Source organism: Gekko japonicus, unplaced genomic scaffold, assembly GCF_001447785.1.
Source record: "Gekko japonicus isolate JY-2015 unplaced genomic scaffold, Gekko_japonicus_V1.1 scaffold1287, whole genome shotgun sequence".
NCBI lineage: Eukaryota > Metazoa > Chordata > Lepidosauria > Squamata > Gekkonidae > Gekko > Gekko japonicus.
The window spans coordinates 131445-147202 of record NW_015165862.1 but is presented as its reverse complement, the minus strand read 5'-3'; the positions used below and the strand labels follow the sequence as shown (position 1 = coordinate 147202).

General features: G+C 54.7%; 1 protein-coding gene across 1 annotated transcript in view; it reads left to right on the top strand.

The window, feature by feature from the left end:
• The window catches only part of LOC107110446 (collagen alpha-1(V) chain), a 291309-nt gene that overhangs the window by 175768 nt on the left and 99783 nt on the right, over nt 1-15758 (top strand). Inside the window, exons 20-25 of the mRNA XM_015411231.1 lie at nt 783-836; nt 2099-2143; nt 10299-10352; nt 11296-11340; nt 13296-13349; nt 14014-14058. Of these exons, the coding sequence (XP_015266717.1) occupies nt 783-836; nt 2099-2143; nt 10299-10352; nt 11296-11340; nt 13296-13349; nt 14014-14058 (297 nt within the window). The remainder of the gene's footprint in view (nt 1-782; nt 837-2098; nt 2144-10298; nt 10353-11295; nt 11341-13295; nt 13350-14013; nt 14059-15758) is intronic.

The window sequence follows — 15758 nt, the reverse complement described above, 5'->3', positions numbered from 1 at the left end:
CCACCCCCGCGTGGGAGGGCACCGGGGGGGGGGCGGGGGGGGGGGGGGACACCTCAGGCAGCCGCTTCCCAGCCTCCAGGGAGGAGGAGCTCTGCTTCCCAGCCCTGTGAGAGCCCCGTGAGAGCCCCATGAGAGCCCTGTGAGGGCAGCCAGTGGCCGCAGCACTGTGACAGGGTGGGGTTCAGAGGCCAGGCGGGACTCACAGCTGCCAGGGGGCACTGGTGTTCCTAAAACCTCTTTAGCCAGTTGGTGGGTTTACTCAGGCATAAAAGGAGGTTCCACGTAAGGAAGAGCCCCCACAGTGTTAGTGGCAGCACTGCTGGCTTACGGAGACTTCCTCTGGTCCCTTCATCTCTTTCTCCGTGAGATTCTCGCCTGCCATTGCCCACAGGGCCAGTGTGGTGCTGCACAGCCTTGCCCCACGTGGTCAAACATCCGTGCCCGGAGGTGAGTCCACGAAGGCCCTGCAAGGAGCCCAGGAGCCCGTCCTCCCGGTCGAGGGTGCTGTGCGGTCCTGGGCTCCCGCGCTGGCTCTGTGGCCCAGCCCTCCTCCAAGGAGTCCTGGCCAGAAGGCTAGTCAGCTCCAGGGCTCCTGGTGTTGGCACCCCCACCGCCTGTTAAAACTCTCCTGCCGGGAGGCGGCTTTTTAGGGCCAAGAGTGGGTATGGAAGATCACACCTGTCATTCTGAGTTCTCCTTTTCAAAGATTTCCAGTGGTACTTAGAGTAAACTCCGACATCCTACAAATGGCCTCTACAACCTGGGCTTGTTTTCCACAACAGGGACCCCGTGGATTGCTGGGACCCAAAGGGCCTCCGGGACCCCCTGGACCTCCAGTAAGTAGCATGATGCGGGCAGCTCATTCCAAGGGATTCTGGGAATTTGAGTTCTATAAGGAGGTCGAGGCTTGGGGTTGCTAGCCCAGGACTGTCAGCACCCTCATCAAACTACAGTTCCCGGGATTCTTTGTAGGTGAGGGAGATAGGAGCCATGGCAGTTAAAGGGCCACGGAGAACACAGCACCCTTGCCAGCTTGGCTCACTTCGTACAGTATCCTGTTTGAAGCACAGTCCACAGTTCTCTAAGCTATGCAGATAGGAACGGTGGCTATCTGATAAGGCCGTGGTTCTCAATAAGTTAACTGGGTACAGTAAGGACTGGGCTTGTTTTTGGGGAGCTGCTATCCTAGTTGCCCCTTCTCTCTGCATTCAGCCGAGCCACACCCTTACAAAGCAGGGCTTGTGCCTGATAAAAGTAAAATCTCTTCTCCCTCACCTACCTCTGGTGGCTTATAAAGCACCTAAAAGCCACCAGGTAGTCTACAAAGATTTAAAACACAGCAGCTCCCCCTGCTGGGCTCCCGTTGAATCAGCAGGCTTCCTCAGATAAGGAGCTCCCAGAAGAGAGAGATCGGGGTCCCCCAACCCTTTTGAGTCTGTGGGCACCTTTGAATTTCTGAAACAGGGTGATGGGCACAACCATAAGATGGATTCTACAGGAGACAGAGCCAGCTACACGGGGGGGAGCCCAGACACGGGGGAGAAGAGGGGTGATTTTTAAAAAATACAGTAGGACAGAAGAATGAGAATCAAACCAGCCCGGGGTGGCAGCTGCCACTGAAACAATGTCATTTTAATCTCCAGGAGCCAATGAGAAGCCCTGCTGGGCAAGAGCCCCGCCCACTTTCTAAGAACTCTTGGTGGGCACCAGGGAAGGTGTCTGTGGGTGCCCAGGCACTCACAGGCACCATGTTGGGAACCCCCGGGATAGACAGCTTCAGAAACGGACCAGGCTGGAGGTTGAGCACTCCTCTTGGCTGGTGCTTCAGTCCCTACTGGGCTTACAGGGAGACAAGCCCCAGAGCAGTGACTCATGCAGAGATGCAGTAGGCAGCCTCCTTTGTGGATGAATAACACAGGCTCACGGGAGCCTTTGACCATGTCGTTTGTTTGTTCCCTGTGGCATGCTGGCACGTCTCCTGTGGCTCGAGCCAGTGAGGTAATGGGCTGGGACTGGGGAAAGGCAGGGCGCCTTCTTTTCAGAGAGTGAGCAGGTCAAATCTCATGTTGTTTTCTTCTCCTTTTAACACCTCACACAGGGCATAGCTGGCATGGATGGACAAACAGGCCCCAAGGGGAATGTGGTGAGTTTTCTTTGCCAACTGTTGTGTGGGGATGTGTGTTTGTGCTGCGTGTTCCTCCTCTGCAGATTAAGTTTGCTAATTGCTTCTTCAAACTCCCTTTTTTCCAATCCTGGTGGATGTTACAGCCTTCCAACAATAAACAGCTGCTAATTAATTTTGAGGGAGGGAAAACAGCATGAGGTAGCAAGATCTCATCCAATCTTGGGAGCTTAGCATGGTCAGTCCTTGGAAGGGAGACGACTCTGCAGAGGACGGCGACAGCAGACCACCTCTGCTTCTCACTGGCCTCGGAAGTCTCTTGCAGGGCTCACCATAAGTCGGCTGCAACTGGACAGCAATTTATAATCACAATTTTGAATTTGAAATTGATCTTCCACTGGTGTTGCATGTTGCTTCCCTTTGTTAGAGAAAAAACCAGGCACACAGACGGGGGCAATCTCCAGTCATCAGAGCAGCCGTGCACTGAAGCCCCGTACCTGGACACTGACTTCAGCCTTCGGCATTTGTGTGCACGCTTCCTTGCAGGGGCACCCACTCTGCCAAAGGAGCAGGGCAGTGGGAGGGAAGAGGCCACCTCCCTCACTGCCATGGAGATCTGTTTGTATGTATTGGGGGGGGGTGAGATTGTGCATTTGTAGGGGAAGAATTGGAAGCGACGCTTGATATACAAAAGTGTGACTCAGTTTTGTGCACTCCTGGGGGAGCAAATGAATGGAGAAGAGAGGAAAAATGTGGGGGAGTATTTAAAAAGAAGTTCCACTTGCTGTCCCCGACCCCCCCCCCCCTTGTCTGTTGTGAGTCCCAGCCAGGAGACGGGCAGGTTGTGTGTCAGTCCGGGGACCACACAGCCCCAGGATGGGAGGAGGAGGGGTAGAGAAGGCATGCAGGCCGAAGGATGAATGATTGCCAAAAGGGCTTTCATAGTGACCACTCAGTTTCCCGAGGACTGGGAACTGATCCTTCCTGGTATGTATTTGTTTTGTAATGTGTGGCCAATTCCACTTTTGCAAGGAGAGCCACGTCATCAGCCAGTCGCGTTTGCACTTTGTTTACCGTTCCCAAATGGGCCTTGCATAGGAGAGTTATCCAGATGGTGGATGCAAATATAGCCCATGGAACTGTTTATCATGCAAGATCACCTTCCGACATTGCAGGCCCCCACTGCCCCAGCATTTCGAGGGAGGCACACATCTTCCTGTCTCGCTTTACCGTGGAAGACATCTGTGGCACACTGGCGTGCCCCAGCAGCCGCTTACTCAGCAAAGCAGCTCTAAGGTTATCCAGACCTTAACCTTTTGCTGGCAACATTAAGCCAGGAATGGCTGTTGCAAAAAATGGTGGTCTCAAGAGATATGGACTGCACATTGTGCTGACATCTTCAAACAGACATAAGCGTTTCTAATATTTCTTGAAGCATTCGGGAGCCATTTTAGAATTTGGAGCTGTCTAAATGATACTATTCATCAATAATAGTAGCAATAATGATCATTCAGCCCCTTTGGTATACAGCATCCCAGTTAGGGATGGGAACAAACCAAAAAAAGGTGGTTTGGGCTCAACGACAGCCCACAGACCGAACCCCGAACTGGCCTCACACACAGGGCCGGCTCACCCGCTAGGCGGACTAGGCATTCGCCGAAAGCATGAGCCGGCCCTTGGGGGCAAACTGGACCCGGCCCCTGCCAAAAGCCCTGCATCTCCCTGGCCACCACCGCCTCTTTCTTCCCGAGTCTGGAAAGTGCTGAGCTTGCCGGACTCAGGGAGATGGCCCTGCAAGGAGCCCAGGAGCCCGTCCTCCCGGCCGAGGGGGCTGTGCGGTCCTGGGCTCCTGCGCTGGCTCTGTGGACCAGCCCTCCTCCAAGGAGTCCCGGCCAGAAGGCTAGTCAGCTCCAGGGCTCCTGGTGTTGGCACCCCCACCGCCTGTTAAAACTCTCCTGCCGGGAGGCGGCTTTTTAGGGCCAAGAGTGGGTATGGAAGATCACACCTGTCATTCTGAGTTCTCCTTTTCAAAGATTTCCAGTGGTACTTAGAGTAAACTCCGACATCCTACAAATGGCCTCTACAACCTGGGCTTGTTTTCCACAACAGGGACCCCGTGGATTGCTGGGACCCAAAGGGCCTCCGGGACCCCCTGGACCTCCAGTAAGTAGCATGATGCGGGCAGCTCATTCCAAGGGATTCTGGGAATTTGAGTTCTATAAGGAGGTCGAGGCTTGGGGTTGCTAGCCCAGGACTGTCAGCACCCTCATCAAACTACAGTTCCCGGGATTCTTTGTAGGTGAGGGAGATAGGAGCCATGGCAGTTAAAGGGCCACGGAGAACACAGCACCCTTGCCAGCTTGGCTCACTTCGTACAGTATCCTGTTTGAAGCACAGTCCACAGTTCTCTAAGCTATGCAGATAGGAACGGTGGCTATCTGATAAGGCCGTGGTTCTCAATAAGTTAACTGGGTACAGTAAGGACTGGGCTTGTTTTTGGGGAGCTGCTATCCTAGTTGCCCCTTCTCTCTGCATTCAGCCTAGCCACACCCTTACAAAGCAGGGCTTGTGCCTGATAAAAGTAAAATCTCTTCTCCCTCACCTACCTCTGGTGGCTTATAAAGCACCTAAAAGCCACCAGGTAGTCTACAAAGATTTAAAACACAGCAGCTCCCCCTGCTGGGCTCCCGTTGAATCAGCAGGCTTCCTCAGATAAGGAGCTCCCAGAAGAGAGAGATCGGGGTCCCCCAACCCTTTTGAGTCTGTGGGCACCTTTGAATTTCTGAAACAGGGTGATGGGCACAACCATAAGATGGATTCTACAGGAGACAGAGCCAGCTACACGGGGGGGAGCCCAGACACGGGGGAGAAGAGGGGTGATTTTTAAAAAATACAGTAGGACAGAAGAATGAGAATCAAACCAGCCCGGGGTGGCAGCTGCCACTGAAACAATGTCATTTTAATCTCCAGGAGCCAATGAGAAGCCCTGCTGGGCAAGAGCCCCACCCACTTTCTAAGAACTCTTGGTGGGCACCAGGGAAGGTGTCTGTGGGTGCCCAGGCACTCACAGGCACCATGTTGGGAACCCCCGGGATAGACAGCTTCAGAAACGGACCAGGCTGGAGGTTGAGCACTCCTCTTGGCTGGTGCTTCAGTCCCTACTGGGCTTACAGGGAGACAAGCCCCAGAGCAGTGACTCATGCAGAGATGCAGTAGGCAGCCTCCTTTGTGGATGAATAACACAGGCTCACGGGAGCCTTTGACCATGTCGTTTGTTTGTTCCCTGTGGCATGCTGGCACGTCTCCTGTGGCTCGAGCCAGTGAGGTAATGGGCTGGGACTGGGGAAAGGCAGGGCGCCTTCTTTTCAGAGAGTGAGCAGGTCAAATCTCATGTTGTTTTCTTCTCCTTTTAACACCTCACACAGGGCATAGCTGGCATGGATGGACAAACAGGCCCCAAGGGGAATGTGGTGAGTTTTCTTTGCCAACTGTTGTGTGGGGATGTGTGTTTGTGCTGCGTGTTCCTCCTCTGCAGATTAAGTTTGCTAATTGCTTCTTCAAACTCCCTTTTTTCCAATCCTGGTGGATGTTACAGCCTTCCAACAATAAACAGCTGCTAATTAATTTTGAGGGAGGGAAAACAGCATGAGGTAGCAAGATCTCATCCAATCTTGGGAGCTTAGCATGGTCAGTCCTTGGAAGGGAGACGACTCTGCAGAGGACGGCGACAGCAGACCACCTCTGCTTCTCACTGGCCTCGGAAGTCTCTTGCAGGGCTCACCATAAGTCGGCTGCAACTGGACAGCAATTTATAATCACAATTTTGAATTTGAAATTGATCTTCCACTGGTGTTGCATGTTGCTTCCCTTTGTTAGAGAAAAAACCAGGCACACAGACGGGGGCAATCTCCAGTCATCAGAGCAGCCGTGCACTGAAGCCCCGTACCTGGACACTGACTTCAGCCTTCGGCATTTGTGTGCATGCTTCCTTGCAGGGGCACCCACTCTGCCAAAGGAGCAGGGCAGTGGGAGGGAAGAGGCCACCTCCCTCACTGCCATGGAGATCTGTTTGTATGTATTGGGGGGGGGTGAGATTGTGCATTTGTAGGGGAAGAATTGGAAGCGACGCTTGATATACAAAAGTGTGACTCAGTTTTGTGCACTCCTGGGGGAGCAAATGAATGGAGAAGAGAGGAAAAATGTGGGGGAGTATTTAAAAAGAAGTTCCACTTGCTGTCCCCGGCCCCCCCCCCTTGTCTGTTGTGAGTCCCAGCCAGGAGACGGGCAGGTTGTGTGTCAGTCCGGGGACCACACAGCCCCAGGATGGGAGGAGGAGGGGTAGAGAAGGCACGCAGGCCGAAGGATGAATGATTGCCAAAAGGGCTTTCATAGTGACCACTCAGTTTCCCAAGGACTGGGAACTGATCCTTTCCAGTATGCATTTGTTTTGTAATGTGCAGCCAATTCCACTTTTGCAAGGAGAGCCACATCATCAGCCAGTCGCGTTTGCACTTTGTTTACCGTTCCCAAATGGGCCTTGCATAGGAGAGTTATCCAGATGGTGGATGCAAATATAGCCCATGGAACTCTTTATCATGCAAGATCACCTTCCGACATTGCAGGCCCCCACTGCCCCAGCATTTCGAGGGAGGCACACGTCTTCCTGTCTCGCTTTACCGTGGAAGACATCCGTGGCACACTGGCGTGCCCCAGCAGCCGCTTACTCAGCAAAGCAGCTCTAAGGTTATCCAGACCTTAACCTTTTGCTGGCAACATTAAGCCAGGAATGGCTGTTGCAAAAAATGGTGGTCTCAAGAGATATGGACTGCACATTGTGCTGACATCTTCAAACAGACATAAGCGTTTCTAATATTTCTTGAAGCATTCGGGAGCCATTTTAGAATTTGGAGCTGTCTAAATGATACTATTCATCAATAATAGTAGCAATAATGATCATTCAGCCCCTTTGGTATACAGCATCCCAGTTAGGGATGGGAACAAACCAAAAAAAGGTGGTTTGGGCTCAACGACAGCCCACAGACCGAACCCCGAACTGGCCTCACACACAGGGCCGGCTCACCCGCTAGGCGGACTAGGCATTCGCCGAAAGCATGAGCCGGCCCTTGGGGGCAAACTGGACCCGGCCCCTGCCAAAAGCCCTGCATCTCCCTGGCCACCACCGCCTCGTTCTTCCCGAGTCTGGAAAGTGCTGAGCTTGCCGGACTCAGGGAGAAAGAGGTGGCGGCGGCAGTCATGGAGATGCAAGGCTTTTGGCGGAGGCGGGCCCGGGTGCAGTTTGGTGCCGCCCCCCAAAACTGTGCCTTCCCCTCCAGAAGCGCTGCCTGAGGCTCCCCACGTGTCCATCAGAGGGGCTCCCCTCTGACCGGCAGCGGCCACTCACCGGGACTGGGGTGGGCTCAGGTGGCCTGTCTTCCAATGGGGGCTCGGCCCAGCCCGACGCGCCTGCTCCCTGTCCCCCGGCCGGCAGCTGGTCCGCGCAGGCGCAGAGGCTGCTGCTGTGGCTGCCACCCGCCGGGACTGCTGATATCCTGTCCGGGCCACTTATCCAAATTGCGGCTGATTGATGAAAAATAACATTGCTCACAAGGAGCCCGGCCCCTCCCCGCGATCCGCTCCGGCTCCCGAGGAAATAAATGGAAAATTGCACCCAGAACAACAAGCTGGGAGGGAGGGAGGGAGGGAGCGAGCCAGAGAGAGAGACCACCGCATTCGCGCCCACAGAACTGGGGACTGCGCAATTTCCCCAGAGCTCCCGGGAGAGGCAGGGCCCATTGAAGAGCGTGCCTACTCAGGAGTAAGTAAGCCCCACTGCTCTTAGTGGCCCTTTGGAAGGGAAGCCTTCTGCCGTGCAAGGGCGCCCAGGGAGGCACGTTTACTCGGGAGTAAGCCCTGCTGGCTCTCCAGTCTGCGCGCCAAGGATCGCGGCTGTGACCCTTCCCTTTGTCACGGGGGGGGGGACCCGCCCCCCCGCAAGCCCCCCGCCTGCCCGGCCGCTGCAATTTGCTCTTCTCCCGAGCAGCCTCCGCGCTCTGACCTCAGCCAGCGGGACTGCTGGTATCCTGTCCGGGCCACTTAGCCAAATTGCGGCTGATTGATGAAAAATAACATTGCTCACAAGGAGCCCGGCCCCTCCCCGCGATCCGCTCCGGCTCCCGAGGAAATAAATGGAAAATTGCACCCAGAACAACAAGCTGGGAGGGAGGGAGGGAGGGAGCGAGCCAGAGAGAGAGACCACCGCATTCGCGCCCACAGAACTGGGGACTGCGCAATTTCCCCAGAGCTCCCGGGAGAGGCAGGGCCCATTGAAGAGCGTGCCTACTCAGGAGTAAGTAAGCCCCACTGCTCTTAGTGGCCCTTTGGAAGGGAAGCCTTCTGCCGTGCAAGGGCGCCCAGGGAGGCACGTTTACTCGGGAGTAAGCCCTGCTGGCTCTCCAGTCTGCGCGCCAAGGATCGCGGCTGTGACCCTTCCCTTTCCTGCCGGCGTCTCCTGGTCCCCGCCTTTAGCTCCAGAAACAGAGCGAACATGTTGAGATGTTGGCTTTCCCTCTCTCAGAAGCCTGTTCTGTTGGGAACGTTTTAAGCACCGAGACCAGCGACGGTCCACACAGGCGCAGAGGCTGCTGCTGCGGCTGCCACCCGCCAGCCCTGGCTACGTGCCCGCCCGCCTGCCCCTCACCCGCCCGCTTCAGGGGCTCCCTCGAGCCTACCTTCCCCGGGCGCCTCCTGCCTGCTGGGCTGCCACTTCTCAGACATGGAGGGGCACCTCGGGGAGGGCCAAGGCAAGCGGGACGGGAGGGAAGGAGGGGTGGGACTGGCGAGCCCCTGACCCCTCCAGCCCACCAGATGGGACCCGCCCTCCGCCGAGCTGGCTCCGGGGCAGTCACCGCCACGTGAAGGGAACCTTCCATCGGCGGGGGTCCCTCCCGTCTCTCGTGGAGGTAGAGGTGCTGGTGCTGCTGCCACTCCCCCTGCCTGCATCCCGCCTCCCGAGTTCACAATGCGGTGGGGGGAAGCGGTGCGGCGGCGCTTTGTTCAACCCTGTCGGCTAGTCCCCATTTTGACCCCTCCCCGCAGATGGGTCGCCCTGTCCGTCTGTCTGGAGCAGCGGGAAAGAGCAAAGGGAGCGCCTTCAGGACTCACGAAATATGTGGCGGGGGGCAGAGACCCATTGGGATTCTTCTCTCCAGGCCCCGCCAGGAGGTTGGCAACCCCCGTAATTGGTGGACGTGCAGGCAGGGGCCCCGCCTAGGGCACAAAAAAGCCTGGAGCTGGCCTGCTCACACAGACAGAACTGGTCTGTCAAATTTGGTTTCCCCTTTCTCTCGGCCATGGTCCTTCATGGCTTGCCGCAGCCAAGAGAAGGGGGGGGTTGCCTGGGAAGGGGATTCCCTTCCCCCCTTTCTCCAGCTGTGGCTTGCCCAGGATGGGACTTCCCCTTTTCTCCTGGCCTTGGCTCACCATAGGCTTCCTTTCTCCCTTCCGCTTGGCTGTACAGCCAGGAGAGGGCGGGAGGGCGGGGGGGGAGATTGCCAGGGAAGAGGCCTCCCTGCTCCCTTTCTCCTGGCCCCAGCTAGCCACAGCCAGCAGAAAAGTGAGGGTGAATTGCCCCTGCAAAGGCACTTCACTCCTTCCATTTAAGCCTCCCCCTTTTTTTGCTTTCCACAGCTTTTTGCAGGAAGCTAAAAGACTCAGGGAGCTAAAAGCGGGGTTTAAATGGCTCTGAGCCATTTGAACCGAACAGCTGAGCACGGGGGAGCTCCCAGCCACTCAGCTGTTTCTGCTGAAAAGCATCTTCATGAACCATCACGAACCACCACAAAGTCCATGGCCGTTTGTCCTGGTTCTTCAGTTCACGAAACCTGAACAGGCCAAAATTCAGGACGAACTGCGATTCGTCAGCCGGTTTGTGCCCATCCCTCGTCCCAGTATCAGCTCTGCGGAATTCTGCTCAGAGTGTTCTCCTGCGATCCTTTCATGGTGTTGAATGGGATCCAGTGGTTTCAGTCACTGATTCTCCTGTTCTGCTGAAGGGCATTTGTGTGTTTTTCTAAATAAATGAATTGTAATGCTCCTGGACAAAGCGCTGTCTGTTGTGGTCACTCTTGTGTGATTTGAAATTAATGACGTATGTCTCTGTTTCTGTGTCCCTTCCAAGGGTCCACAAGGTGAGCCCGGACCTCCAGGGCAGCAGGGAAATCCAGGTGCTCAGGTGAGATGGGGGTGACCGAGCCAAAGGAAGGTGGAGCATTCAGTGGTGGGGGGGGGTAGGGTCCCCTTGTCATTCTGTTGTAGGCTTGGATTCCATGTTGGATCCCTCTTATTTTTATCCTCTCCCTTCCCCTAAGGAATTGGGGGGCAGAGTATGTGGTCCTCCCCTCCCCTCCTGTCCTCACAGTCACCTTGCAGGGTGAGGGTGAGACGGAGGAAGAGAGTGGCTGCCCCCAAGGTTGCCTGGTGAGCCTGATGGCAACATGGGGGGTGCGGTTGAACTGAGGCCTCCCAGACCTAGCCACTGCACCACACTGCCGTCTGCTGTCTCTTTACACTATATGGGGGACCTCTTAGTTAGAATTCTTGTTTGCTGCCAGTGTAACCAAATGGTTGTAATGACACAAGTACAGAAAAAAGAATTTAGCAAATGTTTCGTGTGTTTCATTGTTTCAGTCACTGTATTGTAAAAGTAAGTAAATGTGTCAATAGTCAGACAAAGATTTATTTATTGGGTGCTGTAAGGTGGGAAAAGTGGTATAGAATCGCTAAAAGTTTTGTCCTGGATTGCCTGAGGAGGTCCCCCCAGATCTGCTTAGATTTCTCCCCTTAAGGGACATTCCAGTGATTTCTCCCCAAGAAATTTCACTAAGCTTACTGGAAGACTTGCCTTCCCTCAAACCTTGAATAGCATTTTCACTGTAGGCAAAATCTAGTGATTCTTCGGAGAGGTTAGAGATTCAAGGAAGCATTCCAAATTTGTTTCTCTTTCGTTGAAAACTCAGGGGCACCTCTGCTGAGGAATTGCCCCCCATAGTTGGGAATCCTTTTCGGCCACACCTTTGTAACATGCTGCCCAAATACCTCTGGAAGAATTCCGTCATTGTGCCATGTGCCTTAATGCTCCTCTTTGTTTCCCCACCCATATCTGCCTCTTCTTTCAGGGTCTTCCTGGTCCTCAAGGCTCGATTGGTCCACCAGGGGAAAAAGTAAGTTAATTCAAAGCTGCCCTGACAGATGCCAGCTTGCACTGTTCAGAATGCCATTGGTGTCCTTAGGTAGCTTCTGCTCTCCTTTGCAACATCTGTTTCTTTCTGTGGCTGGGAAAGCGTAAAGATGTCCCCTTCCAGGCTTGATACAGATGAGCAAAAACAAGATGTGTGTCCTTCAGATTTCCAGTACCTGTTTTGTGACTTAGAAGGGTGTGGCAGAACGGTCGTGCTCCATCCTGCAGGCCCTGTTCCACCCTACCCTCCAAGGTTTTCCCAATACCTGGAGGAGCTTTTCTCTCTGTTTCTCTCTGATCAGCCACCACCGCCACCTGTCCTTTGTAGGAATTGCCCACTGGGAGGGTCAGGACTCCCAGCTTCCCTTCCAAGTTCTGAAGCCTTGCCTCGGAGTCTCCTGCTGCCCAGCATCTAGTTATCATGGGGACAGTCTGTTGCCTTGTGCATCAGTGGAGGAGTAGCCACTTGCCAACTGAATGCCCTCCCCATCCTCCTGGCACTCCTTTTAAAATAGTGTGTCCAAGACGGTGGAGGCCTATGTGGTACAGAGAACCACTACCAGCATCCTAAGTTATAAAGTATTTATTAAAAAGAAAATGTTTACAAGCATATTCTTAGCACAGCACCAGTCTGAGCAAGAGATTCAAAAGAAAAGAGTAAAATGCAGTTCCTCTATACATGTCCTAATAAGGTGTTAAATATAAGGCAGGGGCCTTAGCTTAGAAATTACAGGTGTTCTACAGGGTTTCCATCACCTCTTTCAGGTGTGCAGGCCAGCACATGGCAATGGCTGCCTCCCATGGGCCTCAGTTAAGAGTTCTGTCTGCCTTGATGGAGTCAGCCCAATAAAAGAGAGCCTCCTCCTCCTTGCTCCCAGGAGTTTTATCATTCCTCTTTCTCCTCCCACTGACCAGGTTGGGCCAGGTCAAATAATCTTTTCCTGAAGTCTCCAGGAGTTTCTTCCTGAAGTCTTTCTGGTTCTTAATTCCTCCAAACCTCTGTCCCTGGCTTGGAGGGGAGGTACTGGACCATCCCATTGTCTCTAACTAGACCTATTAGCATTTCTTAAAAGGTGGCTAGGGCAGGGCTGGAAATCAACTGAACTGACTCCCCACCCCCCCACCCCCGCTTCTGCCTGTTCTCTGCCCAGAGAGAAAAAACTTTTAGAACCAAATTTTGGTCAGCTCAGACCTCCAAAGAAAATATGTGTTTCTTCACAGAGGGCAAAACTGGTTTTACAACCCTTTGACAGTAATGTCAGGCAAAAGGATGAGGGGAGGCTAGCCCACTGTTTCAGCGGGGTAAATATTCAAGGAAGCATTAAGAGACCCCTTGGGGCTGGTTCCCATGTGCAGTTTTCATCACTTGTGACTTCAGCATGTCTGAATGAGCCACGGTGGGTTGAAGCAGCACAGGGAGGCCTTTTGTATCTCCTGGAATGCCCTCCTTTTCACTGGGAGGAGGAGCAGCGGCCACTGCCTCCTCTGACCCCACCCTTCTTTTCAGACCCAGCTGTGCAAAATACATTTCCCGCGTCTGGTCAACAGACAAAGTCTAGGAGTTCAGAGCATGGAACGTGGGGGGGGGGGGGGGGCTGATTCGGATTGGGGGTGTGGTGCGCATGGAGAGGAGGCCTAAGCCTTCCCTGTGGGGAGGACTTACCTGCAGTCCGCCTGCCGCCCATCAGGACACATTAAGATTCCCCAGTAGGGTAAATAGGGGGGAGGGTCCAGTGCATCAGCCTTGGCACATTTGATTTCTGCAAACACCCCGACGCTCGCACCGGGTCCAACCTGACATATACCGAAGACTGAAGAAGTGCCTCTGATCAGGGACCTTGGTGTCACAGAATCATGGGCAAGATGGCTCTGGTTGCGTTGCTTCTACAGTGGACCTTCCCTGCCCATGTAACAGGGGGTCTGGCTTTTCCCCCTTAGGGTCCACTAGGAAAACCTGGCCTTCCTGGCATGCCTGGAGCAGACGGTCCTCCGGTAAGTTCTGCTAGAAATCATCTTCGAGGCCTGCGTGTCTTAGCAGGGGGAGAGGCTCCTGAGGGCTGACTCATGGGTTACGAAGTCCACGGGGCAGATGTGTCACTCGCTGCCATGAGGACCGGCGATCAGACGCACGCCTGGCATTCTCTGCTTGGGACTTGATTGCCAGGCGTGCAGGGGGTCTGGTTCCCATCTCCCGCTTTCTAGGCATAGCAGAGGGGTGGTGTGTGTTCCTGAGACAGCCGCATCCATGATAGAAGTGCTCATCCATTGATACTCCGTGGTTACGTGCATTTACAAAGCTGCCTCTGGAAGGTGCTCTGGAAGGCCCGAAGAGCATTCTGGAGCATGTGTCTCTGTGCGCCCTCCTAGTAGGATCTTGTGGTATACTTGACCAGAATACCTTCTCCTACTTGATCTTAAAAAGTGCACCATAAATTATACGTGGCAGGCCTGTTGGTGTTGCCTTGGGCCCACGCAGCCGCTGCCGGCGCTCTTGCAGCCTGGCCCACCCACTCATCACCTTGTCGAGAAGCCTTGAACTAGTCCAGGGCATCTGACAGCAGACCAGCATGCCACTGGGAAGGGCACCAAGAGGGAGGGAGGGAGGAGGCACCTGCCGCCAGCTGCGAGGAGACTCACCTTTTGTCCTTGTCCACAGGGCCACCCTGGCAAGGAAGGTCCTCCTGGGGAGAAGGGGAGCCAGGTACGTATCGGCCAGAAGGAGGCTTGTGTGGTGACTGAGATGCAAGATGGGGGGTGGTGAGGGACTGCGGGATCCATCCGTGCTTGCACTGACCATCGCGAAGAGCACTGGATGCAGACGGTTCTGGAGACCTCCTCTTGGAACACAGCCCGGGGCATTCCCAGGGCCGGCCTCTTTGGGGGCTGCTGCCCATCTGAGTGTCGTAGCATTGGGCCAAGCGGGCCGATGGCCTGTCTCTCCAGGTACAGCAGCCTCTCTCAGGAAGGCCTCTGTGGGGGGTCAATGGAGGAACCGGCCAGACCGGGCTGAGCAGCCCAAGGGCAGAGGGGAGGGGGCAGGGAACAGCTGCGGGTCCCTCTCCCGTCTTCCACGGCTGCAGAAGGCCTCCTTCCCATGGAGGCCTCTCCGGGGACCAGGGTCATACCTCCCCTTGGCCGCTGGCTGCAGTCCGCCCACCATAGCCCCTCTCGTCCTCGTTTACGTCCATCTTCAGCTATGCTGACCGGGGATGGTGCCCTCAGTCTGTTCCCTGGCGAGGTTCTTGGGGAGCTGGGGCCTCTGTGCCCCGGTCGCTGGTTTTAAAAGAGAGGTTTTGTTGAGGCCGGACCCCAGCCGACCGAAGGTTGCGTGAGCCGGGCTGGAATGGAGAGTTGCGTGGGGGTGGCAGCTGCAGCCTTGGTTGTGGCCATCTGGCCCTCGTCGCTCTGGCTTTGCACACGGACAGGGCTTTGCAAGTGTGAGCGCCTGCAGGATTTGAAAACGGCACCGTTGCTGTACTGGGAGTCATTCCACAAATGGCAGGGCATCAGCTGGAATCATAGAATCATAAGAGTTGGAAGGGACCGCCAGCATTTCCCTGGGCGTGTAAGAAAGGGGCCACGAGAACGAAGCCCTGAGGCAACCCTTCCTGCCCTCCCTTCTCGCGATCTGCCCACGTTCACAGAACCAGCATTGCTGTCAGATGGGGCCACCTAGCCTCTGCTTGAAAGCCTCCAAGGAAAGAGGGCCCGGCACCTCCCGAGGAAGCCTGTAACCGCTCTCACGGTCAGGAAGTTCTTCCTAACATTTAGCCGAAAACTCTTCTGATTCCATTTCAACCCGTTGGTTCTGGTCCGACCTTCTGGAGTCTCTGGATTGGAAGTCCAGCTTCTGTGGCTCTCTCTGTCCTTGTGAATGACGGCTTAAGCCACTGGGACCTTGGAGCAAAGTCTGTCCTGCCGGATTTGTCCTCGTTGACTTGAGCCAGAGGCTGGAAACACTTGGGTACCAGACCGATTCAGTTGGGCTGGGCTCCTCAGGGCCGAGGGAGGACAGAAAGCCAGGTCCATCTTTGCGTAAAGGAGGAAGACTCTCTTCTCTCTGGTGCCCTGTTTCCATCATCAGGAAAGCTGGGCCAGGCCACCCCCTGCTTGCCTCCACCAAGGAGTCAACGTGCCTCTGACCATGGAGGCTCTATTCTTTTCCTTCCCCCCCCCCCCCAACTTTTGTCTTTTTTGGTTGAGAGTTACAGCAAGCCTGTCAGCAAGGAGGGAAAGCAAAGATGAAACGATTAATGAGCTACTAAAATTCTTTTTTTTTTTTTGGTAAACAAATTTTATTTTCTCAGGAATACAACATATAAAATTAAATCATTTCGTTCTATCAATTGTCTACCCCGTTCCCAATTCCTCCCCTCCCTCCGGTGGCTTCCCGCAATGCTT